Below are 26,517 nucleotides of genomic sequence, written 5' to 3'. Positions count from 1 at the left end.
TTTAGCTTTTGGATACGATGTGGCTAAAAAGGTAACCCACGGTCCACGGACCCTTTGCCGGTGTTCCACCGATTCCGGTAGCCAGCCCAGTGGAACCTCATCTCGGAGCTGGGCAGCGTAGGGAGAGGTTCGTAATTGGGCTTGGCGTGCCTGACTGTTGTCCTCAAGAGATCCTCCCTGTATATTGCACTAATATATAATGCATTAATATGTTTTAGCCTACATTGAATGGAGTATTACATTTTTTGCTAATGACTTAATTTGTTTTTATTATTTTTATTATTAAACTTGGTGACCGTTGACCAAATTGTTCAAGACAGAATCTATTTCGAAATAATATCGACATGGCCACTCAACGCGGACACGTCAAAAGTTGTCCAGTTGTCGTGACGCGTGCGCTTCCGTGTGCTCAGTCTGCTCACTGCTCACGTAATGTAATTGTGGATGTGGAACAACAGGTATTTTAACTCAACTTTCCAGTTCATATCTAGAAGTTGTGAGTGACTCAATGGGCGCACTTCAGCTTGGATACATCGATTATCATATTCTATCTAGGCAAGTAAAATGCTTATTCTTCATGCATGATCTTTTATTTTATATTAATGCACCATTTCCAGTATATGCTTATCATTACTATATTATATTTTACAGTGGTGGTATGCTGTGTTGGAACACTTATGGCCCACGGCGAAACGAAAGAAGTTATTCGTTCTCCAAAACTTGAACCTGACGTTAGTCTTGGTATGTATCTAGCCTTCTAGAGTTTTATTTTACTTTACTGGAGTATGTCATATATGTTCAGTACTTTTACTTCTTCTACTCCACTACATCTCAGAGACAAATATTGTATTTTTACTCTACTACAATTACTTTAGTTACTAGTTACTTTGTAGATTTGGATTATTATTACAAAACACATTAACCACTTAGTGCCCTATATAGGCCCTATATATTTCGGCCATTTGAAAATTGCAGGTCTGCATTGTGTCCCATGGCAACTCATTGTGAGCTTGTAGATCAGCTATTTTCTAAAGATTTTTTAATACATTTTGAACTTGTGAAATGGGACATTATGCACAATGAGTGCTTTTATTTTTGGTACTTTAAGTATATTTTGATGCCTATACTTTTGTACTTTTACTCAAGTACATTTCTAATACGGGACTTCTACGTAACAGAGTATTTCTACATTGCAGTATTGATACATTTACTTAATGTTTTATTATCAGTGTCGCTTGCTAAAAAAAGGTAAGCGTATAAGTGATTCATAAACTTATACAACTGCCATCCTGTGGGATATGAAATAATGAAACTTTTCTGCTGTAGCCTACACCTTTAAGTGAGAATCCATCATGGTTGGTGTGAGGTCCACTGATTTGGCTCCTACAACTACTGTCAAGTTCTTTGGAGCTGGAGCTGCTGGTTGTGTTGCTGACCTGGTCACATTCCCTCTGGACACAGCCAAAGTTAGACTACAGGTGACTATGCGCTATTTCCCTACTGTTCACTTGTTTCTTATTGTCTCCGCCAGGCCGAAGGCATGGCCAAGACTTTAGTTTTGCACCCTGTTCGTCCGTCCGTCCGTCCGTCCGTCCGTCTGTCTCTGTCTGCCCCAAATGTTTCACATGGGCCTGTCATAGCGCCACCAGGAGACTGATTTTTGCAAAACACATATTCCTACAGATTTTGTCCAAACATCACGCAAATCCGCACACATTATCTCTATGGTCATGGTCATTAAACCAAAAGTCTCTGTCAAATTTTTCATATTCCATCCTGATTGGTGAATTCCGAACATTGCTGGCAACAAAATACCTGACCTGGCGGAGACCTGTGCTACGAGGAGCACTTTTTCTATTTATGACCTGTATTGCTGACAACTATCGCATTTCTTTTTACACTTGAGCATGATTTTGTACTTTCTTTAAAAGGTCTCATGGTTTTGGGTACTGATCAGATTTTTCCACACTATATGCCACACACTGTTGCTTCTTCAGATTCAGGGTGAAACGTCGTCAGGGAGCCAGAATGTGAGATACAAGGGTGTGTTTGGTACCATCAAAACAATAGTGAAAACTGAGGGACCAAGGAGCCTCTATAGTGGCCTGGTGGCAGGGCTCCACAGGCAGATGAGCTTTGCTTCAATCCGCGTTGGCCTGTATGACTCAACGAAGCAGCTCTACACCAGAGGAGCAGAAGGTATGTTCTAGACGTTATCGAGCTACACCATACACTTTGACTGGGACTTCTTTCTTTCTTGCTGCCCCCCCCCTCACACACACACACACTCATATTCCCTACACTTCTATAAGACACTTGTATAAGATTCTGACATTTATGTTCTGAAGACCTGTTCTTCAACGGAAGTACCTTTGAGAGACAGAGGTTGAATTAATTTAGACTGGGAATGACATTTATGCTGTGGGCAATGCAATGGCCATACTTCCACCTCTCACCCTGTAGTCCCCAGCAGCACAGACTTAGGACAATATTTAGTGTAGAGGGAACAAATGATCAGACCTATTGTAGACCCCTGGGGGACCCCGGTCAAGTATTCAGGGTTTAAGTGGTTGAATTCTTAAGTTAAGTTCTTGAGAAAAGAGCCTGAAACTAACATGGGGTTGTCTCTGAATTTTGTGACCAGATATACCAGAAGATGAATACCAATCATTGCTAAACAGGTTTGCTTGTGTCCTGCCTGTGTAGCTTTGTGAACTTTTTTATTTTTTTTTATTTTTTTTGCAGCCATTTATTAACCTGTCAATCACAATTCACACTATGGAGAAAGGAATACAGCTTGCTATATCCTAGCATAGAATGTAGTAGCCTGGTAAACCATCCCAGTCGCGTAAATTCACATCATCATGTTTCTTACATGATAGTGTGAATTCATGCGACTGGGATGGTTTACCAGGCTAACAATGTAGGGCTGCAACAGTTAGAACAATAGAACTAATACATTTAATCAATTGTAAAAAATAATCGATAATTTAATAAAACTATTGTTTTCACTATCGTTTGCCCAATACCAGTGCAGTGTGCGACAAATTATAAAATAACGCTTAAGTGGTTAATGGATTTGTTGATATATATTTTATAATTCTTGATTGTTTGATCAATCGAAAAAGTAATGATGGAATAATCGCTAAGAAGATAATCGATAGTTGATGCCCTATTACCACGTGACAGCTAATTTATCAAGTGATGCTTGACTGGTATGCAAATCACAACATAATACATCATTAAACAGGCGTGAAAGTTCAATATATATCCAATACACTCTATCAGCGTTATTTCACACAAAGCAACACACAAGTAAATATATAAACATAACTTTAATATGACTTATGTCATGTTATATCATATAAAGTAACAAGTGCTTAAAACTTCAACCTACCCATAGGACATCCCAGCAAGGAAAAGGGGTTCACTCCAGGGCCCAAAAAGGGTGGTCCCATGGTTGAGCGTAATACAAGACATGGCAAGTTTAGGCTTTGTATCTTCATGTATAACTTAGTAGCTGCCAGTGTGAATGCAGTATAAGGGTCATGTAAATAAGGCCTGCTTGCAGCCACTAGAGGGCGTGCTACTCCTTACACACAACCAGACTAAAGTCAAGTGGTGTGTACTGACCAACAATCAGCACAACAGTTATGTGCATAACTGTTGTGCCGGGTTTTCAGAATGTGATACTAATTTCCTGTTCCAGTTTATTTTCCCATAGCTTTGTTTGAAACTGGCTTGGCAGTTTGAACTGGAAACACATAATATGACACCTTCACATGTGCATCTGCTGCTAAACCAGTCGAATCACAAAGCTATCAAAGATACGGGAAAATGAACTGGAACAGGAAATTAGTATGCCACCTTCTGAGAACCTGGGACTACAGCTATGCATAGAGCCTATTTGCATCCTTAAAGCCCCTCGCTGTCAATATTACAATTTTCAATTTAGGCATTTAGCAGACAAACAAGGTATTAATCACATACATAGAATACAGAGAGAACAGTACAGTGCCTCTAGCATCTGCCTAAACAACATCCTATCTAAATAACATTCTGTACATTGAAACTATATAAGATAGGCCTACCAGGTAAGCAATGAACCTAGCATCTGTCTAAAAATCACATCCCACAAGATGCTATCTAAATCACTTTTGTGGTCGAGGAAAACAGAAGAAGCAAAAGGCATGAGAACAAGTGACCAAGATATGTCTGCATAGTAGCCATATCTTGATCAGTAGCTAGCATCAATCGGAGGAGAAGGTGACAGAAGGGGTACAGGGAAAGTGCTAGGGGGTGATTTGCAGTCTGAAGAGGGAGATTCAGTGGGCAGTCTCGCAGACAGACAGAAACAGACATTAGTGGTTCTTGGAAACCGTTGGTGCCACTTGGCACTGCACCTCCCCGGGGGCATATGGGACGCACATGCCGAGTTTGTGGCTGTTTGGTCGGGCTATGCCCACACACACGCACGCACGCACATTATTTTATTATACAAATGACAACAACAAGAAATACATGTCTGTATTTTGGAAGCAACTTTTTTCTCAATTTTCATCCCAGTCTTCATAATGCATCTATATAGGCTATTATTGACCTATTCACCATGTACTGTATGTGTCCATATGTTCTGTCCCATTCATTGGTGTGTTACAGATACTGGAATTGTGACTCGGATAATGGCAGGCTGCACAACAGGGGCAATGGCAGTGACTGTTGCTCAGCCTACGGATGTGGTGAAAGTAAGGTTCCAGGCTCAGGTGCGGCTTCCTGAAGGAGGCTCTGCAAAGAGATACAGTAGTACCATTGATGCCTACAGGACCATTGCCAGAGACGAGGGTATCAGAGGGCTCTGGAAAGGTAAACTAAAGGGGGGGCGTTGACAAAATCAACCAAATTAACACATACTGTATCTCATCAGTTCATAATTTGAGTAAAAAATATTTATGTAGCAGTTTCAAAATAATTGTTCAATTAATAACGGGGTTGATTTTCCTGGAGGTAAAATAATAATAATGAATTGTATTTTTATGGCGCTACTCAAACTGCTTTACAATGGTTCAATCATTCATACAGGGGGGGGACATTGGGAGGTGAAGCGGCAAACAATCAACACCAGCGTGCTCACTTTTCCCACACCAATGGTGGCAAGCTAGTGCCGACCAACTCTTTGGAGGCAATGTAGGGTTTCAGTGTCTTGCCCAAGGACACTTCGACATGTGGACAGTGGACAGAAGGTGCCGGATTTCGAACTGCCGACCCACGGATCATTGGATGACCTGCTCTACCTCCTGAGCCACAGCCACTATGGAGAAATACAGTAAAATTCATGTTCTGTTTTGTCTTTGCAGGTTGTCTGCCAAACATAACTCGGAATGCCATTGTTAACTGCTCTGAGTTGGTCACCTATGACTTAATTAAAGAGCTTATCCTTAAGTATGACCTCATGACAGGCAAGTTATAACACACACCATCTCAGCAAAGAATACAGTGCAAGAGAGACATGTTAATCTTCATTTTTTTTGTGACTCTGTAGTCCTTTATTACTAATTAATATATTTTGTGTTCAACAGATAACATGCCCTGCCACTTCACAGCAGCCTTTGCAGCCGGCTTCTGCACCACTGTTGTGGCATCTCCAGTGGACGTAGTGAAGACCCGCTTCATGAACTCGGTACCTGGACAGTACAGCAGTGCATGTAACAGTGCTGCAACCATGCTGATTCAAGAAGGGCCTTTGTCCTTCTATAAGGGGTAAATATTGCCACAAGCAAGCATTTCAGAATCAGTGTTATAAGAGTTCATCTAATAATTGTTGCTAACAAAAAGGGTGAAAACTGTAGTCTTTGATTGTTTACTACAGTATGAGAGAAAACATGCATACGAACGAACACATTTGGCATGTGTGTTTTAGCCAGAGATATTGTAGCTGGTGGGGTCCCTGACTCTGGAGCCTTCTCTCCTGTCTCTCGTCTATGCCATTTCCCCTTGTTCCTATTGTCTTATCTTAAGAAAGAAAAAGGTTAAATGTTCATTTTCCAAATTTTACTTTAGGTACTTATGTGTAAGAATTGCTAGCAATGGCTTACTTGTTTGCATTTTCTCCCTTTTTAGATTCGTGCCCTCTTTCCTTCGTTTGGGTTCCTGGAACATAGTGATGTTTGTCACGTATGAGCAGATCAAGAGAGGTATGATGAGAGCTCAACAGTATCGGGAATCTCACACCTGATCCGTCGGGCCCTGGCCACATGGACAACTATCACATTGCTTTATTGGATATGGAAAGTTGTGTGCAGAGCATGCCTTTAGATTAAAGAGAGCAAAGCAAGTTGGAAATAAAGAGATCAGTATGGAAACACTACCTCCAATGGGCAGAGAAGTGTACTGCAATCAACATGAACTGTAGGAACTTGTTAAATGAAGTGAAAGGAAACACAGGAAATATTATGAATTGCCATCAAGGTATTACAGAGCCTATAACCGTAGCACTCATAGGCCAAGAATAAATTAGGCTTAAGTCAAAGATAGCTGATAAGTTCATATTCTAATGCCCCATTAGTTTGCGCATCGTGTCATGCACTGAAAATAGCCGATCTACAAGCCCACAACAAGTCACACTGCAATGATTTGCCAACTTGTACAGCTTGTACAGCTGCTATTTTCAGCGTGTGACACTGGCACGCAACCATGTATAAATCAGGCTTAAAGTTACAGAATATTCTGACATTTGTGTTCTAAAAGGGTGCCTTCAAGGCCCAGGACACACAGGGTGGATTTGTTTTGTTCATGATGTGTGACGGGAGTCTCCAACTTTTCTCACAATTGCACCTCATGTTGTTATGTCTAGCAGCGCACACCTGAAAGTTCAATTAGTCTAGACATGGTTTATGGAAACCCTGTTGATTGATCAGAGAGTACAGGACATATCGTTCCCTCCGTCACCAAATGTTTTTTTAATTCACCTCCTTAACTGTTACGTTTAAACGTGAACTACTGAAAACTCCCGACAGCTAGAAATTGAACTACTGATATTTTTTCTTTTTTCTTTTTCTTCTTGCTTTTTGCGTGGGGGGGGGGGTCTTGCTGAGTGAGCTACAGTTGCAGATCATGCTTATATGATCATAAAACTAATAATATGTACAGTAGCCACTTTTTTTATGCACTTTATTCTACTTCTATGCTCTAATTCTCTATCTTTTAACTGCATTGATGGGCCTGCGCAATTAAGAATTTCACGCATGTTACTTGTATGTGACAACAAAGTTTGATTCTGATTCTGATATACAGTATGTATTTTGTACTCTGAATAATCTATACTCTAAAACTATTGTATAGAAGTTATATAGATATTAGAAATGTATAGAAAGAAATGAACAGTCAGGTTTGGGATGGAAATTGGTATTTTAATGTTTTGCTTATATTTTAACTTTTGTACACGATAATATTTCAGTGTGCATACTGCATACATATTTGTATAATATGTGTGTATTGGCATACTCTTGAAATCTTGTACAGTAAACACATACAGGGTACATACTGTATACAGAGCCCAAATATACAAAGAAACCAATCAAATAAATAAATAAAGGCTTACATGAATCCCATATGCTTTTAGTTGGTTTCTACTCAGGTGTAGGCTACTTTATTTGTTGATGTTCAGGGTAGGTCTACCAAAGGAAAGCTGACCTCTGTCTTTAAAAAATGGAACCCCTACACTGTACTCTAAGCCTGCTGGATCGCTGGAGGCTGTTGCAGATACTGTACAACAGTGTTTGATAACAATAAAGAATAAAAGAAAAACAGGCAAGACAAGACATTTTCTTAACCACTGAAGCCCATATATTGTACTTCTTCATAATCCGATCTACAAGCTGACAATGTGCTGCGATGTGACGTGTTGTGAGCTTGTAGATGAGCTATTTTTGCTAAAAATAGATACATTAAAGTCCACATTTATCAAAAGGAAATGCAGGTATTTCATTCAGTCTGACCAGAAGCAGGGATAAAGCATATCCACACCGGCAATAAAAATGAATGACTAGAGGGGGCTGTCTTAATTAACTCTATGTCAATACCTAAAGTACCTAATGTATCACACATCTGCAATCTCATGTTAACAACTTTTAGCTATAATTCTCTGATAATTTGTGTGTACATTTGGAAGCTGAATGTTGTGTACATACAGTAGATCATCTTTTACAAACACAAATGAGCAGCATCTCACTCAGCTCATCAGAGAGCAGAGACATATGGAGCTCAAAGGCATGCAATCATGAGCTGACAGATGAGAAAATTGCCCAATTTGAGTCACTTAGGAGAATAGGGTCTGCTGACATAAATGTAACTGAAGTCTCTTGTGTAACAAAAGCCTTTTAACATGCTCCTCATTGCTAATCATCTCCTGTAAAGCCACTTGGCTTTCTTCATGCCTCAGTTAGTATGGAGAGCTTGACTGGGCCATATGGCACTCTGGCTAACCCTATCCTATGGGTGGTCAGGCAAAACCTGGTGGATTGCTTGCCAATTCATGAGTACAAACTGGCACAGACAACCAGACTTTGAGCTAGACAGTGTTCTTCTGACAATATTGGTTTCAGTTTAGAGTTCATATATTACTGCAGACAAACTGAAGCTTGAAGAAGCAAAGTGTTAGAGAATTACATTCACTGTCCTTTGTTTACCTTGGCAGGACTATACAGACAGATGATCAGAGCTACTGTATCACATGTAGGTGAGGAGTTCAAGTTCACTCTACTGAGCCAATGTACTCGGTTGGTGATTTTTATAACCCAAAGAAACAGAGAAGAAAAAATATTGCAAAAATCACAACAATCTGATGTTTTGGGGTGGCTAATTGTATGTATGTGTGATGACCTTGTGTCTTATCATGTGTGACCAATGCTGACCATCAATATCTGTTGCAACCATGGAACCCAATTTTAAATGTGCATGGGATTACATTCATTAGTATATATGGAAACAAATACCCTAAATGAACTAGTGACTTCATTTTTGTGAACCATCAGTAATGTCGCCCGATTCTTATGACCTTCTGTTGGAATAGTCTAAATGCAGCTCTGTACATTAATCTCTGCAGGGTTTCAACTATGAATTTTACCCAACAACAGCTTTGTGCCCATTGATAAAATGTGTTGCAATGATAAATAAAGCAAAAACCTTGCTGTAAATAGATTAACCCAAATTGAGACTTTAGTGTGGTTCTCGGGGATGTGTCCTGGGCTGCATCTTGAGACGCTGCAGACGGAACGGTCTGGCTGGCCATCTAGGAACATGTCCATACGTTCTGGGACATAGAGGCTCAGCAGCAGTATCAAAACGAAAGGCTGTATGCTGTAACGGTTGGATATTGCTTACATGGTCAACAAAGGGTAGCAAGACAGGAGGGCGGCATGGAACAGAGGTGAGAGAATGGTGGTAGAAGGCAGGTATACTGATGGGTGTTACACTGAACAAAGAGTGCCAGGTGTTAGGTTGTTCCTCAGGAAAACCCACTGAGAAATGTCCAGTGCTGTGAATCTCTGTGGATCTTTGTGGTTCCTTTTCATATTTGATAATTTCCTGCATTTTCTTCACTAGGACCACCCTCACGTGGTAGAGCTTCCTGTAGTTCTGATAGTGCGTCAAAAAATCTACCAGTGATGTTTTCCCCTCCACAAAGTTTTGAAAAAGTATCTGTAGTTGGAAATAATTACAGTTTCAGTACAGGTGCACATTTAGAATAACAACAATTCATTATAATTGCATATATTCAATGCCATTATTACAATTTTGTCCCAACCAAAATGTTTCAGCACACAGATTATTTATGCCTGTTTGTGCACAGCGGCAGCCTCTTAACGTGTAGAATAGAATAGACTTTATTTGCCATTTGCACAAGTGCATAGGAAATTTTGGAGCTCAGCTCCCAGGGTCAGCATTTTAAAAAAGAAGACAGAAAGTACAGAGAGAACATACAGTACATCCTACAATCCTACATAATATCCTACCACACTCACCAAAGACAATATCAAATATAATAAATAAGCCCGTCATAATAAAAAATAAAAAAACAGTGCAAATAGTGGTGCAATTCGTCTTATCACGATCTGTCCTAATTTAGTTCATCTGCTCGGATTCAGTTCATCTGTCATATTGACTACCGTCCCTAATGTCCTCGGCTACTAAGCGTACAGTGGCAGGAAAAAAGCTGTTAAAAAAGCGTGTTGTGTGGGTGGAGATGCTCTCTGGTCTGTGGTGTCTCAGGTTGTGTCCTGAGTCCCTCCACACGAACAGAGGGTGAGCAGGATGATGTTGATCCTAACATCAGGAGTGTGTACAGTTCTTGCATTCTCCTTTCCCACCAACAGTGCTTGCCCATATGACCACCACTGACAGGATGATTTTTGTTTGTTAATCCAACTAAAAGGTCTACTCTAGACAGTGTAAAAGCTCTGGACACATCTCTTTCCAGGGTACAGGGAGCAGCAGGCATAGCACTTCTATTCATTGTGCAAATGAACAGCAAAGCATTATATCAAATCATGATCCAACATCGAACCATCCATGTACAGTGTCACTCAGAATACCACCATCGATCCTTACCTCACACTCCTCCTCAGCATGTGTTATCTTTTTCAGGAGAGATCGCTGAGCAGCATGGATGGTGTAGCTTTCTTCTAAAATTATGAATGTGTAATTAACAATGTGTAGTTAAAACTTAAATTAAAGTTGATAGCTAGACGTATTTGGAGAGAGAAATATGTGTATACATATACAAACTGAAGATATGAAAACTCACCAAGTTGGTCTTGTTTGGCTTGGATGATGCTGACAAGGTTTTTCTTTTCTTGGTACTTTATTCCAAGAAGCAACTTAGTATTTCTAAAAGCTGGTTTCTGGGAAAGGCTGGACTCTGCCAATATGTGATTTGAAGCTAGAATGTTCTCTATAGCGCTCTTCAGTCCCTGAAACTGATAATTATATATGCAATAACTAATGATGAGATAATAAAGGTCACATACATTTTTGAAAGGTTTCTTTACATACTGGAAGTAGTTCATAATACTTTAAGACCTGGTAGAAAGGAAGGAAATCACATACCTAAAAAAGAGAACAAGAAAACCGAGCAACATGCTAAATTATAACACCAATTGTTTCATTTCGTTTGTATTTCTCACCTTCTGGCTGTATCTTATTATTTGATTTAGTTTCCCTTCATCCTCAAGAAGTTCCCGGAGTTCGATGATCCTCAAAACATCAAAATGAGCTGGTAATGTCATCCCCTCTCACTTTTACAAGTAGCAAAGCTACAGTTGCTTAGTTTCTACCCTTTCCCAAAGCCCACTTTCTTTAACGGGTGAGTGCCGGATGCTCAATAGTGTGCCTGGAGATGTGGCCAATACATTTTAGCTAGATGGCAAATGGGCGGGCCTCTATGCATTTTTAAGGAGTAGATGATGCAGGGGCAGGGCTTGTACTACTGCCAAAGAAATGAAGAGATCTAAAATCTCAAAAAGACTCTGGGGGGCTGAAGGGGTGGCTGACCGGAGGGCCCGTCACATTGACCTTATCATATCTCAGTTATCACCTGGGCTTCTGGCCACTGCAGTGTGCAGTGTGACTTTGGTGTCAAATGTCCTATCATTCTATTCACCATTATGTCCTATACACTATACTGTATATGCATGTATGTACTGTATGTATGTATGTATGTATGTATGTATGTATGTATGTATGTATGTATGTATGTATGTATGTATGTATGTATTTATGTATGTATGTATGTATGTATGTATGTATGTATGTATGTATGTATGTATGTATGTATGTCTATATATATATATATATATAATCAGGAAGCTCTCGTGCACATCCAGGGTGGAGGTGCTGGTTTGGCAAGAAGATGCATATAAGAAAGAAATAAACCTTCCCACTGCTTCTCTTTGGAAGGAACCGCACACTCCAAATGACGTCGTCATTTGGAGTGTGCGGTTCCTTCCAAAGAGAAGCATATATATATATATATATATATATACTGACTTCTCACTTCTCTTCTGACCCGGCTGACCACCCCCACGGAGTGACTACTCCCAGTCACTCCCAACATACCACCCATATCTGTCAGGATATGCATTTCTGTGTCTTGTTTAAAGTGTTTCTGGTTCTTATTTTGTAGTTTTGTTCTATTGTTTCCTGTCAGCCCCTGTAGTACTGTACCTGCCTTGTCTAACCTGTCTTGTGATTTGTCTGTGTTTCCACCTGTGTCCTCTTAGTCCTCGAGCCTATCCCAGTGTTGATTGTCAGTTGAGTTCACCTGTGTCCTGTTATCCCTGAGTCTATTTAAACCCTGCGTTTCGATGTGTTCCTTGTTAGTTCCTCATATGTCTACCATGTGTGTTCAGTATAATTTGCCTGCCTCGTTTTTGAGTTTATTAATAAATTGCTGGATTTGACCTGCCGCCTTCAGTGTCTGCATTTGGGTCCTCGTTCAACACTTAACCCTGACAGTAGGAACTAACCACTGTTAACCACTGTTTTTCAATTCAGTTCTATGTTTATCTCCTCTGCCACTCCTCCTGCCCTCTCTCGCTCTACTGACAATCAGCTCAACTACTTTAACAGCATCTGCCTAACTACCCATGAACTTGTCGCTCCATTTAAAACCCGTACCAACACACCCAACATCACCTCACACTGGCTCAATGATCACACCCGCGCACTTAAAAGAGAACTTAGAAAATCTGTACGGAAATGGAAAGCCACAAAATTACACGTGTTCTACGAAATCATGAAAGATCTCATGAAATCTTACAATAATTCAGTTAAAGATGCCAGAGCAAAGTACTTCTCCAATCTCATTGCCAAGAACTATCAAAACTCCAGAACTCTCTTTGGGACAATGAGCATGCCGTCGCCCCCTAAACTGCACTAGTCACTCCCCTCCTCAAAAAAGCAAACCTTGACCCCTCCGCCATGAATAACTACAGACCTATATTCAAACTACCCTTTCTGTCCAAAGTTGTAGAAAATGTAGTTTTCACTCAGCTCGTGGGCCATCTGAGTGGAAACTGCCTTTTCGAGAAATTTCAGTCAGGTTTCCGTGCTCTCCATAGCACGGAAACGGCTCTCCTGAAAGTTGTCAATGGCCGCAGATTTAAGAAACTGTTCCATCCTTGTCCTACTGGACTTGACTGCGGCCTTCGACACGATCGACCACGCGGTCCTTATCAGCCGGCTGGAAAGCTGGGGGCATTTCAGGCACCGCCCTTGAGTGGTTTAGATCATACTTATCCGGCAGATTTGTTTCCATTGGCATTGGTGATGCAACGTCATCCTTAGCCCCCCTACATTCCGGCGTCCCCCAAGGTTCGATCCTTGGCCCCATCCCCATTGAAGGCCATGTAAAAAAGGTCATTCAGATATCCTTCTACCACCTCAGAAACATTGTGAAAATCAAGCCCTTCCTATCCACCCCCGATTTAACTAAAGTAATTCAGGCATTCATCTATTCACGCCTTGATACTGTAACTCCCTATATACCTGTCTTTCTAACAAATCAATTCAACGGTTACTGGTCTATGAAATATGTTACTGGTCCAGAACGCTGCCGCCAGGGTCCTGACCGGCACTAGAAAGTACAATCATATTTCACCAATTCTAGCATCCCTACATTGGCTCCCAATCACTTTCAGAATTGATTTTAAAATTGTATTAATTACCTTTAAGGCCATCTCTGGTCTGGCCCCTTCATACATCTCCGACCTACTCGAGCCATATAAACCAGAGCGCAACTTGAGGTCCTCAGACAAAGCTCTACAAAATCCCATTCTCCCATAAAAAAACAAAAGGTGATCGGGCCTTCGCTTTTAGAGCCCCGACTCTCTGGAATGCTCTCCCTCCCCTTAGAGATCAGGCTTGCAGAGACTGTGCCCCGGTTCAAATCCCTCCTGAAAACCCACTTATATAGAGTCGCTTTTATTACCTAAAGACTTTTACCCATTGTGTCCTACTGTATTGCTGCATATTTATTTATTTATTTATTTGCTTTTAATGTTTTCATATTTTTGTGCTCTCCTAGGGTATGGTGTATTTTATCTCTGTGAAGCACTATATATATATATATATATATATATATATATAATGTACTGTATGTATGTATGTATGTATGTATGTATGTATGTATGTATGTATGTATGTGTATACATATTACGTATGTGCGTGCCCGCACACACACACGCACACACACACACACACACACACACACACACACACACACACACACACACACACACACATAACACACATAACACACACACACACACACACAGACACAAACACACACTGTAGATACTGTATCTAATATATAGCGCATAATTATATACCGTATATACAGCATATTGTCTGTATACGAATGCTGTTTAATTTTTTTATGAATTCTAAAGTAGGCTACCGGGGTTGAGCCTAAAAATATCATCTACCTCGCAAGTAGACACTGAAAGCTTCCCTCAAAATAACCCTCCCTGACCAGAGTTAATCCTTAAGACTAGTGATCTCGTAGTCCTTGGCTCATCAGAGTCATCAGTGAAAGTCCTGCCTTGAGACACAAAGGAGTTTCCCTACTTGAGTATAAGAGGACAGCATGCAGATAACCCACGCCTGCCTCCAATTTAGAACCCTACAGTTATGTGTAAGTAAAATAAGAAAAATACATTTATTTGAAATGTGTCTTTTGTTGCATTATCTAATCTATGCAATCAAGTAACTGTAAGCTCGTACAGACAATTGAAAATTTATGTTGACAGGAATCTTTCTTGTTTGAGGATGCCATGATTGAATTTGAAGATGTTTTTATATAGTTAGAAATTATAAAGACTTTTCATTTCCGTGCAAAATCTTTACCTGAAAGCTTTTCCCAGGTTACATAAGAAGCTTTTCAGTTCTGTCCTGTTCTGTACTGTACTTGAGGCAGCAGCATGTAATGGCAATGAGCCAGTTCTGTTCTGTACTGTACTTGAGGCAGCAGCATGTAATGGCGATGAGACATTGAAGGCCAGGAGGCGTTGCTACAACATCATCTCATTGTCAGTGAAACGTTTTTGTTTATTTGATGTATGCCATTGGTTCCCAAACGTTTTAGTTCGAGACCCAAAAGAGAAATGAAATGTCTCCCCGTGACCCAAAATAGTGAAAATAGCAGATCTATGTACAAGCTCACAACGCGTTGCGATGTAGATCGGCTATTTTCACTCATTCTTAAACATTTGTTTAAACATGTATGGAATTTCTTAGATTTTTGGCATTTATTTATGAAAATATTTTGAAATATTTCTGAATTTGTTTTTAATTCACAAAAGGTTTAGATTTTTCTTCTTTTTTTTTGGGGGGGGGGGGTGCTTTTTTACATTTTATTAAAAACTAAATGTAGGAAATGAAAGGAATAAAGGGGATATTTACTCGCGACCCATAAAAATGGACCTGCGACCCCGACCCACTGTTTGGGAAACACTGATGTCATCGATCGTAGTACATAGTTCTCATCGGATGCCTGTTTCATTCCAGCATTATGATGTGCTGTTTGGTTCTTTCAAGACACTGGCTTCCGTGACACCAATGCTCCAACCGTGAGTGAACAGGGACTATAGCTACCATGAATGCTCATGCAGTGTGCGGGGCAGAGCTGGACTCTGAGTGTAATGCAGAGTTGGCGGATATGGTGGCAGCCATGAACATGGCCTCCAACCAGATGACCCCACCCAATGGCTACAGGTCCGGCGCTCCAAGGAGCACACCTCAGAGCCGCCGCCTCTCAGACAGGAAGTTGTCACTCCAGGAGCGAAGTCATCGTATGGCCAGGCAGCCCACCATTGAGACCAGGCGCGTATCCATCACCGATGCAGAGGTGAGAGTTCTGTATAGCTCATGGAAACATCAACGTGTGACATTAATTAAAGTGTTACACATTTACTCATGAGCTACTTTACTGGATTAATTAAACCTTTCCACTCCCCAGGGTTGTGTTCAGCTCAACCAGTACAAGTTGAAGGATAACATCGGAAAGGTAATCAAATGTACAGTATATGAAGCAGAAGTACAGTACAATTATCTGACTGAAAGATATTTAACATTGTTCATTAACCTTTTGGCATTTTACACCCATAGGGCTCATATGGTGTGGTAAAATTAGCTTATAATGAAGATTCTGAAGAGTACTATGTAAGTTACAGCCTACTTTATGTAGCTTCATGTATTCTTTGACCAATAGTGTACTTGTAATGTTGTTACTTACTATAGCTACCTCATATTCTTTAGGCAATGAAAGTCGTTTCAAAAAAGAAGTTGATGAGGCATTGTGGATTTTTACGTGAGTGAGAATTTACTTTCGTAATACTTTTAAAGAATATTCAAATAGCCCCTGAGTCCTGGCCCTGATGTGTGTCTGTGTGTGACATTTTAGGACGCCCCCCTCCTCAAGGACCAAGTGCACAGCGAGATCAGCTACCTAAAATTCCAGGGCCACTAGATAAAGTGTACCAGGAGATCGCCATCCTGAAAAAACTAAACCATCCTAATGTTGTTAAATTAATTGAGGTAAAATGACTCAATACTTACAGGCTTTTCCTATTCTAAATTACATTGTGTTGAATGTAGAATGATAAACTCTTACAATGCAATCATACTGTGTTTCACCGTTCAAAAAAATAAAATGTCTGTAGTTGGTTAATGTAAGGTCTACTGCTTAAAGAACATTACACATTTTTATTTCATAGCCCTTTGTGTTCATTGAAATGGATCATTAACCACACACATTTTTGCAGGTGCTTGATGATCCTAAAGAAGACAGTCTCCACATGGGTAGGGCTTCATTCACATCTTTCTTGTTGACTTCATTCATCTTTCATTATTTTAAGGAGTCATTGTTTGAGGAGTCATTACATTTTGTTTATTTACCCTCTAGCTTTCGAGCTGGTGATTAAAGGGTATGTTTTTTACTTATGCATGTGTTCTGTCCATGTTTATATTAGACATTTGCAGAATGCAAGACATAATGTATGGCATAGTGATACTGTAGGTCCTATGGGATGTGGTAGCTACAGTATCTTTGTCTGCCTTCTTTTACATGCTTGTCAGTCCAGTGATGGAGGTGCCCACAGACAGCCCTTTCACAGAAAAGCAGGCTCGTTTTTACTTCAGAGACGTCATCCTGGGAATTGAATACTGTGAGTTTAGAAGCACTGCAAAATCTGATTTGTACCTTGAGCCTCTGGTATATTGTTTAGGCCGACATTATCACACAACCCTTTTGACAAGTGTCGTTTGACAAAAATACTGTATATTTGTGACAAAGTATACATTAGCCTTCAGTAGGCTGTAGTAAAATAAGCAACCTTGTTCCTGCTCCCATTCATTATTGTGCGCGTTTTCATTTACATCTCCAGTGCACTTCCAGAAGATCATCCACAGAGATATCAAGCCTTCCAATCTGTTACTGGGGGAGGACGGTCATGTGAAGATTGCAGACTTTGGTGTCAGTAACGAGTTTGAGGGAACTGATGCCCATCTGTCCAGTTCGGCTGGAACCCCAGCATTCATGGCCCCAGAGGTGATGTCTGAAAATGACCAGAGCTTCAGTGGCAAGGTTAGACAAATCTATTGTTTCTCAGTTGTAAATACATGAACTGTTTAGTAGGAAGTTTAATAAACAATTACTAACGACTAACGATTATTATTAAACAACGTGTTTACAAACATTGGGTCAGGGAATGGTGTTCCATGATTTACTATGAAAAATAATCCTTGGGCTGTGTTTACCAGGCCTTAGACGTGTGGGCGATGGGAATTACACTGTACTGCTTTGTCTTTGGCAAGGTATGTAAGAATTACTAAATTAAATCTAAATGAAAAATAAATGGACCAAATATATAATAAACATTTATTTAATGATCAATTCATTACAGGTCCCTTTTTATGATGAATTCATTGTTGCGCTGCACAATATGATCAAGAATAAGGCTGTGGAGTTTCCAAAAACGTAAGAGTAACATATACATTACATACCTGTAAGTTTTTTTATAGCCCCCAATTGCACTTTGTTGTGCTTTCTTTATATTGTTATTTGCACAATAGGCTATGACCATAGCATCAGCCTGTTGTGTTGATTGGCATGTCAACATTGACATTGTATTTGACTCTCTCTGCTGCCAAATTACTATAACATGAAATATATTAGACTCTTGCAAATAAGTATTAAGTAGCACTGGTAACATTTCTTGCCAGTTAGCTGTACCGCACAAATTATCTGGTGAATAGGAAACCCTATGTATTCAATTCAGTGTTTTGTTACACAGACCGGTCATAAGTGAGGACTTGAAAGAGTTAATCCAATTGATGCTGGATAAAAACCCTGAAACAAGAATCATCATCCATGAAATAAAGGTAAAACAGGGAGGCAAGTGTGTACAGATTGTTCACATCCTGATTGTAAATGAGCACTCAGGACTTTACTGTGTGTAGACACTCTAATCTTTCTGCCAGTGCTGTCTATGTTTCTTTTCATAGTAAAGGTGTTCTATGGGTGTATGTTGTCTAATTGTCACAGCTCCATCGGTGGATCACAGAGCATGGTTCAGACCCTCTCCCACTGGAGGAAGATCACTGCAGTGCCGTGGAGGTCACTGAAGAGGAAGTCCAGAACTGTGTCAAATTGATCCCCAGCCTTTCTACTGTGGTATGTCAGTCATGCCGATACTGCATTGTGGAAATACTCAAGGCTTAGAAGCTTTAACAACCATATAACATCCAGAACAGGCTAACAGACTTAACGTTTGGTCAAGTTAATAGAGTAACTTTATGAAATGGAAATCTTAAACTTAACATTTTGATGCCTAATACAGATCCTGATTAAATCAATGCTGAGGAAGCGATCATTCAGTAATCCATTTGAGTGTCCACCTAGAAGAGCTGAAAGGTCCATGTCTGCCCCTGGAGGTCTCCTTACGTAAGTACCATGCAAATCCTGGTAAGACTGCGTTGCCTAAGTGCCTGCTAAAGGATTAGTTCTCTACCAGAACAAAACAAAAGGTAGCCTCTAGGTTATAAATAGAGAAAGTCGGTTACTAGTCTCGCGAGACAGGATCTACTGTATTTCACTCTATTCAGTCAATTTATAAACAGTACTATGCTACAGCTCTGTATGTTGTGGCCCATGTTGAACATATGGGACAAGCAGTAGGTTGTGTGTAATGTATGTAATAATAATAATAATAATAATAATAATAATAATAATAATGATAATGATAATAAAAAAATTTACTGAAGATTAAATACAAATATTAAAAACACAAATGACTCAGCTCCACGTATGAGCTCAAAAATGGGCATGCCCATATATGGGTATATACTGATGACATCAGGGATCTCCATATACTGTGGGCATAAAAGAGTGCTTTTTGTTTTTATGTATTTATTTTATGTATCTAAGTATGATGATTTTGGTGTTTTTAAAACTCGTTCTGGATATATTCCTGAATTATTTTAGATATCTGCAGGGCAGTCAACAAACATTTACAAATTCGTAGGGACAGGGACATACCTTCAACCATGTCAGTAAAAAAAGAAAGAAAAGAGTAGAAGATTTACACACATTAAAAGTGTACTGTTTTAAGGGACGGTCAACAGTTTTATATACAAATCTAGGACTATGTTTATTGGCATTAATTGGATTAGAAAAACACTTTGCTTTTGCATTTCTAACTAACTGTTGTTATAGGCCATTACGACCTGCAACTGTTGGTAGTAAACCTGGATATATGCTGTTACAATATACAATGTTATTGTCTAAGCTATCATGTCTGTCATTATCTTTGAACACTGCTGTTAGTTTCAATATTGTTGGTGTGGTACGAATGGCTCTTTAAATCTACATCAAGCTTAGATAGCACTTACCCTCTCCTGATAAGCTAAATGGGAGCCCTTGTGGCAGAGGAAATGGTTTTGCAGCTTTGTTTCCATTAACAAGCCAGGTTTGTCTGAAGTGCATCTGGGCACTGCTGGAGCAGTGGGAGGCCCGTGCCATAGCTAATTATGCCTCCATGTGAAGTGATGTTGATCTGTAGTCATCCTCGTCCACTCACAGATGTATAACTCATACACTTTAATGTCCAGTCGCCCATTTCATGATTAACAAGATTTACCATTGTGCTGTGTACTAGTAGCAATATATACTATTGTGAGAATATGCCCCCTTTTCACTTAACACATGAACCCTAGTGTCCCTATACTGGGCGTGTCATAATAGGGGAATATTTCGCAAAAATAGCCAATCTACAACCTGACAACGCATTGGGTTGTTGTGACGCGTTGTGAGCTTGTAGATCGGTTATTTTCTGAGAAGCGATTTTGGTGTGTAGAGGAAAACAGGAGGGGCCAAGTAGGCCTATAGACCCCAGTCAACATACGGTTTAAGTGGTTGATTTGCCAATAAATACACTTGATAATATCATCCATATCCTTCATAATTTTCCTTTTACTGCAGTGGTTCCTGGGACGTGCTTGCTTCATTGAGGTAAGCATTGTGTTGTCTCTCCTTTTGGTCTTGTGTTCTGTAAAGGTTAATTGTATGAAAATAAACAAATGAATTACACCACACGTATATGACATGCATGTCAGGTATGGCATTCAATACAGTGTTACTCTCATAGCTTCAACAACATAATAGTGCATACTGTGCCATGTCACCCACAGGAAAATCAGTAATGAGGGAAGCAGAGAAGGAGAATTGGAGGACCTTTGTGAAGATGAAGGTTTTCTGGAGTCCAACTAGAAAGCCTAGTCCTACACAGTTTAAAAACTTTATTTTAATTATATATGTTTTTGTTTATCAGTACAGGACACCTTGACTGTGAAACTTCTTTAATATGTTTGCAGTAGTGATCAAATACTTTGTACTAATGCTGTTCATTCAGTGTCCACTCTTATTCCCATCATACTTCATATGCAGAGAATATGATGCATTACTATATTGTGATAGTCTTGACCTTGAATGTGTTTTTCAAACTTTTCATACAGTGTACTTGGACTGGACTGTTTTATATATGTACATAAATACATATGTATGTATGTATGTATGTACCATTATAAAATATATTTTTGCAAGTTTTAATAAGTGATGCAGATAATACAATTAAACACATCTTTTGAGTGTGAATGTATAAAATGTATTGTATAGGAAGAGCTCAGGACTTAGTCGTAGCATTCTTGTTTCATTGTGCTGAATGTCCAACACTAGATGGCAGGCCTTTATATTATCTACCAGCCTACTCCGTTCTACTCAAAGCTCAGTTCCCCAATGCAAGTCACAGTTCAACACCAGTCTTTCTGCTTGTCATGCTATTTCATTGCTATAAGTATTGCAATGCACATTTTACTAATGACATAAAATGTCTTGAAGCTCATATTATAGGCCCTTCCATAAAAATTCTGAAGTTAATTTGGTGGCTGGTGATGCTCAGTTGCAGAATTACTCATTCAGCAGCACACAGTGTAAAGGTGCAGGGATGGATTAAGACTCAAGGAGGCCCCTGGGCCAGATATCTCCCGCCACCCCGGGCCCGACCCCTCAATTCCCAGAATGGTAAGTCAGGTGGGCATGCAAGAAACATGCTACTGGAGTTGTAAGAAAACACCTGTTGACATTTTATTGTACCGGATTTACAGTCTATGACCTACAGTATTTACATTATATTTATTTGCATGTACAGTAAAAACAAAATAGTAAAACATTTTATATAGGAGGGTATATGGCTGAGGGACCCACATACAGTAATTTATTTATTTTGTTAGGTCAACTATTTTCTAGTGACAATTAGAGCTAATCTGCCATTCCACGTTATTGTTTCCGCCATGCCAAGGCATGGCGAGAGAGTGTGTCCGTCCGTCCGTGTGTCCTCTGATTGGCTAAGGTTGACTTCCAAAGTTTGCAGGATTGCTCCGTTTTGAACAAAATGCCTGAAATCATGAACGCAGCTTGCGATTTCCGTGAAATTTCACACGCACCTTCCCACTAGGCCGAGGAAGAAATGCCACTTGAATGTTCAAATCAACCTCATGGTGGCGCTATAACAGGCTGATTTGCATTTTTAACTATAACTGCACCATCTGCATCAAACTTTGCACGCACACTCCCTAGAGGCCAAGGAAAAATATCTGCCCTGCATTTTTCACTTTTGACTTTCATAGCGGTGGAACTTTGCACGCAGATTCGCACTACGTTGAAGAACAAAGGCCACCCTTTTAAGTCATGTGCCTCCCCCCAACACAGGTGGGGATGATTATGTGCACATACAAAAGAGGAGCGTGTACGCCTACATTTACTTTTAACTGATCTGAGGAAGGCTAATGGCCAAAACGCATTAGCCAGAATAAAAAGATGGCATCTGAGCCTTTTTGCCTTGCACCATTCATTTTTGTAGTGCCGCTGTTTTCCACTTCGGTGGCTATTTTTCAATCAGCAGAGCACCCACCACTCAAAAAGCATGCATATGGAGCTAGTGCACCTGCTCTTTATCCCTGACCCACATACAGTATTTGAACATAAACCTATATTTAAAACATATTTAAAGGTAGGATAAGTGATATTTTTTGGTTAAAACAAAAAGTATTTTGTTAAAAGGTTAAAATACTATATTCTGATAGTAATCATTGCTATAGAGTGTTTGTTCAGTAACAGGAGTCTCCCCGTCTCTCCAGCTCTTTGATAAACAGCTCTTTAATAAACAGAAAATACATTTTTCGGTAGGTGTCAAAATCTCAGCCAATCAGGAGAAAGTACCCTTTTTTAAGCTTAATTTGTATAGTGTTCCAGTTCCAATTTTGCATGCTCATTTCTTAGTGTCATCACTTCCAATTTCACTTGTTTAATCTGTCATTTTCTGTTTTATAAAGAGGTGGAGAGACAAGGAGACTCCTAATACTGAACAAACACTCTATAGCAATGAGTACTATCAGAATATAGAGCTATTTAACAATTATTTTAACCAACGCAAATCACTTACCCTACCTTTAAGTAAATATATACAGTATTTACTTTCTCTGATGGCCCAGGGGCCCGGGGGCCCTTAAGTGGTAGAGCTAATTATTAATACGTCATCATAACCTCCCCTGACATATCAAGCCATCTCCTCAACTTTAGTTTGTTCTAAATGGCTGTGAATACCGGGCCACAGAATGAGCATGTTGCTAACAAGCGTCTATATGGGGGGGGGGGGGGGGGCTAACAAGAGTGAGCGAGAAGGTAGCTAGGAGACTGAGGCTGGCTGGTCACTGCCACAGTCACCGGGAGCTCCCAGCCAGCAAACGTGCTGTGGGAGCCAACTCACGAGCATCGATCACAAGAGCGTCCCACACCAACCTTCATGGATATTAAAGAAAGACACAGGGGCAGAAGATACTGGCAAGCTAGCCAGATGTATCAAGATGACTGGAAACGCCATTGAAGGACGAAGGATGACTGAGAGTCATCATATACATCATGATGAGTTTGTGTTGACTATATAAGGTTGTGAAACAGCCCATCCATTGCAGACTGTTGTTCTTTCCAGTCAGACAACAGCAAAGACTATTGGGGCAAAGATGAATGAAGACTATGACATTATTGTTTTGGGCACTGGGCTGACAGAATGCATTATGTCAGGGATCATGTCTGTGAGTGGTAAGAAGGTTCTCCACATGGACCGTAACTCATACTATGGAGCTGAGAGCGCCTCCATCACACCATTAGAAGATCTGTACAAGCGCTTTAACATCCCCGGCAGCCCTTCTGAGTCAATGGGAAAAGGCAAGGACTGGAATGTGGACCTCATCCCTAAGTTCCTTATGGCCAATGGTCAGTTGGTCCGTATGCTGCTAATCACACAGGTCACACGTTACCTGGATTTCAAAGTGATCGAGGGCAGCTACGTCTACAAGAAAGGTGCCATCTACAAAGTCCCCTCAACTGAGGGAGAAGCCCTGCAGTCTAGTCTAATGGGGTTGTTTGAGAAACGGCGCTTCAAAAAGTTCCTGGTCTTCATTACCAACTTTGACAAGAACAACCCCCAATCCATGGAAGATGTGGACCCCCACAAGACGACGATGCGGGAAGTCTTCAAGAAGTTCGACTTGGGTCAGGAGGTTATTGACTTCACAGGCCACTCCCTCGCTCTCTACCGCACAGATGAATACCTGGATCTTCCTTGTTTGGATGCAATAAACAAGATAAAGCTTTACAGAGAGTCTCTGGCGAGATACGGCAAGAGTCCATACCTCTACCCACTGTATGGCCTGGGTGAGCTGCCCCAAGGGTTTGCCAGATTAAGTGCCCTCTATGGAGAGACCCAAATGCTGAACAAACCTATTGACGAGATCGTCATCGAGAACGGGAAGGTGGTGGGAGTCAAGTCAGAGGGAGAGATTGCCCGCTGTAAGCAGCTGATCTGCGACCCCAGCTACATTACAGAGCGCACCACCAAGGTGGGCCAGGTGATCCGGGTTATCTGCATCTTGAGCCACCCCATCAAGAACACCAAAGACATCAATTCGTGCCAGGTCATCATCCCTCAGAACCAGGTCAACAGGAAGCATGACATCTATGTGTGCGTGATCTCCTATGCTCACAAGGTGGCAGCCCAGGGCAAGTACATTGCCATCATCAGCACCACAGTGGAGACCTCTGATCCTGAGTGGGAGATCAAGCCAGCCCTGGACCTGCTGGAGCCTGTTGAGCAGAAGTTTGTCAGCATCAGCGACCTGTACGCACCAACTGACCTTGGCTCCAAAAGCCAGATTTTCATCTCCCGTTCATTCGACGCCACAACTCACTTCGAAACCACCTGTGATGACATCAAGGATATCTACAAGAGAATGACAGGCAGAGAATTTGACTTTGCTGAGATGGAGCGCAAGAAGAATGACATCTTTGGTGACACAGATTAGACGAGTCCACAACACCCCCTAATATATCAGATATCTCCAGATATGGAGATTACTGACATTAGATGATGTCGTAAACTGGCCAAGTGGCCATATGAAGTCTGAGATCCACATGGAAACCACCACCCTATCTTTTATTAATTATCTAGCCTTTATAATGTTTGTAGCCTTAAGGGCCATTCACACCAAGCACAATAATAACTATATCATCTTTATACTATCATTCACAAATCTCTGTGTATCACCCAGAAATCTGTGTGATGTCCCTGGCATAACTCGGAAAGCATCCGTCCGCTCGGTCTCGGCATGTGTGTTCTCATATGACCCCGAGGTATGCAGAGCCGAATCATTTGATAATGGAAGTCAATGGGGTTTCGGACTGAAACAAGTGCGAATGTGAAGCAGCCGATGATTAAGTTAAATGGAGAGATTTATTTAACAGTGTGGCTTTGCAGGAGTCTGATCTAAGAGCGTCTGTCTGTCTGTCTGTCTGTCTGTCTGTCTGTTCTTTGTATTGTATACATTATTAATCCCATGGGGGAAATTCTGTTTCAGTTTCACTCAGCTGATGGCTGCTCAGATGGTCATGAATCATGATGCCCGCTCGGAGGAGAGCAGGTAGGGGTCAAGTGTCTTGCTCAGGACCATTTTGACGCCTATTCCTGGGCAGGCAAGGGTTTTTGGTCATATGAAGTTTTAATCTATGTATATCTGACATATCACTCAGAGGAGGATTAATTTGGAAGGTCATCTCATTCCAAGTAATAGTCAATTTACTATAAATGTAAAAGTTGTACTTTGCCCAATCAGCCAAAATGACAGAATTGTATCACCTTTTAGGAATCATGGGTCATTTCTGGCAGCCATTTTGGATTTCCCTTTAAAAAAACTTTTAATGGGTCCACATTTTTGGGCACCCCTTCTGAAATGGTGAGATACATCCTAAAGAGAGTGAGTGTACAAATGTGGTGCTTGTATCTGCTACGTAATAATTTGGCCATTTTGTCACAAGCTGGCCACATCACGTCTGAGGTCCACACTGGAGCTACAGTACACCAGCCCATGTGGATTCTCAGATCCTTTTTGTACGGGGTGGCTCTGAAAGAGTAAACCATCGAGTTATATAATATTTTATTATCTTATTGTATACCAAAGAAACGCAATAGTCCTCCTGAAATATGAGACGTTTAAACAAAATGCAATGGGATGCCAACTAAGTGAGAATAGGGGGGAGGTACTACTTAAATTTAGATTTCATTTTATTAAATTTTTTTCAACTTATTATTCATCATACCAACCTTGCCATCCCCACACAGTAACTACTTCTGGTGTCATTAAATGACATAATCTATTGGATATCAGTATCAGGCTGTCATTTTTATAAGGATTTTAATTCACTAAGCCATGGGTTGTCCATCTGTTTTTAGGAGCAGAATTCATGGGGTCTGAACCCAACCCATGAGTAGTGTACTGTAAATTGGAATGTTTTGAGACAAGAGATATCTAAAAATAGTTTCTTAAAACCCTCAGCTGAACATTGTGGAACTTTTG

The 26,517-nt window shown here is 40.5% G+C and overlaps 3 protein-coding genes across 3 annotated transcripts; all 3 read left to right on the top strand.

The window, feature by feature from the left end:
- Positions 1-254: 254 nt before the first annotated feature.
- LOC311049949 (dicarboxylate carrier UCP2-like) lies at positions 255-7,283 on the top strand. Its single transcript, XM_084063905.1, has 8 exons — positions 255-555; positions 652-741; positions 1,327-1,478; positions 1,998-2,199; positions 4,660-4,863; positions 5,355-5,456; positions 5,577-5,757; positions 6,118-7,283. The coding sequence occupies exons 3-8, from the start codon at positions 1,353-1,355 to the stop codon at positions 6,230-6,232; spliced, it is 930 nt and encodes a 309-aa protein (XP_083920031.1). The 5' UTR covers positions 255-555; positions 652-741; positions 1,327-1,352; the 3' UTR covers positions 6,233-7,283.
- A 1,948-nt stretch (positions 7,284-9,231) lies between these two features.
- On the top strand, positions 9,232-20,821 carry camkk1b (calcium/calmodulin-dependent protein kinase kinase 1, alpha b; the record flags this gene model as incomplete). Its single annotated transcript, XM_084064682.1, has 17 exons — positions 9,232-9,304; positions 10,267-10,332; positions 15,636-15,901; positions 16,013-16,060; positions 16,162-16,215; positions 16,312-16,363; positions 16,457-16,590; positions 16,818-16,854; positions 16,958-16,979; positions 17,131-17,219; positions 17,439-17,638; positions 17,815-17,868; positions 17,958-18,031; positions 18,348-18,435; positions 18,599-18,727; positions 18,894-18,997; positions 20,743-20,821. 17 exons carry the CDS (start codon positions 9,232-9,234, stop codon positions 20,819-20,821), a joined length of 1,569 nt encoding a protein of 522 aa, XP_083920808.1.
- Positions 20,822-23,628: 2,807 nt separating this feature from the next.
- Positions 23,629-24,969, top strand: LOC311050766 (rab GDP dissociation inhibitor beta-like; the record flags this gene model as incomplete). Its single annotated transcript, XM_084064915.1, has 1 exon — positions 23,629-24,969. One exon carries the CDS (start codon positions 23,629-23,631, stop codon positions 24,967-24,969), a length of 1,341 nt encoding a protein of 446 aa, XP_083921041.1.
- Between the last annotated feature and the right edge of the window lie 1,548 nt (positions 24,970-26,517).

Source organism: Gymnoscopelus microlampas (genome assembly GCF_963454915.1).
Source record: "Gymnoscopelus microlampas genome assembly, chromosome: 8".
Classification (NCBI taxonomy): Eukaryota; Metazoa; Chordata; class Actinopteri; order Myctophiformes; family Myctophidae; genus Gymnoscopelus; species Gymnoscopelus microlampas.
The sequence above is the reverse complement of the archived record's forward strand: the minus strand, read 5'-3'. Positions and strand labels throughout refer to the sequence as shown.

Coding starts and splice junctions, on each gene's coding strand:
- LOC311049949 (XM_084063905.1), top strand. CDS start 1,353: ATGGTTGGTGTGAGGTCCACTGATTTGGCTCCTACAACTACTGTCAAG. Junction 1,479..1,997: donor CAGCCAAAGTTAGACTACAG/GTGACTATGCGC, acceptor TTGCTTCTTCAG/ATTCAGGGTGAAACGTCGTC. Junction 2,200..4,659: donor CTACACCAGAGGAGCAGAAG/GTATGTTCTAGA, acceptor GGTGTGTTACAG/ATACTGGAATTGTGACTCGG.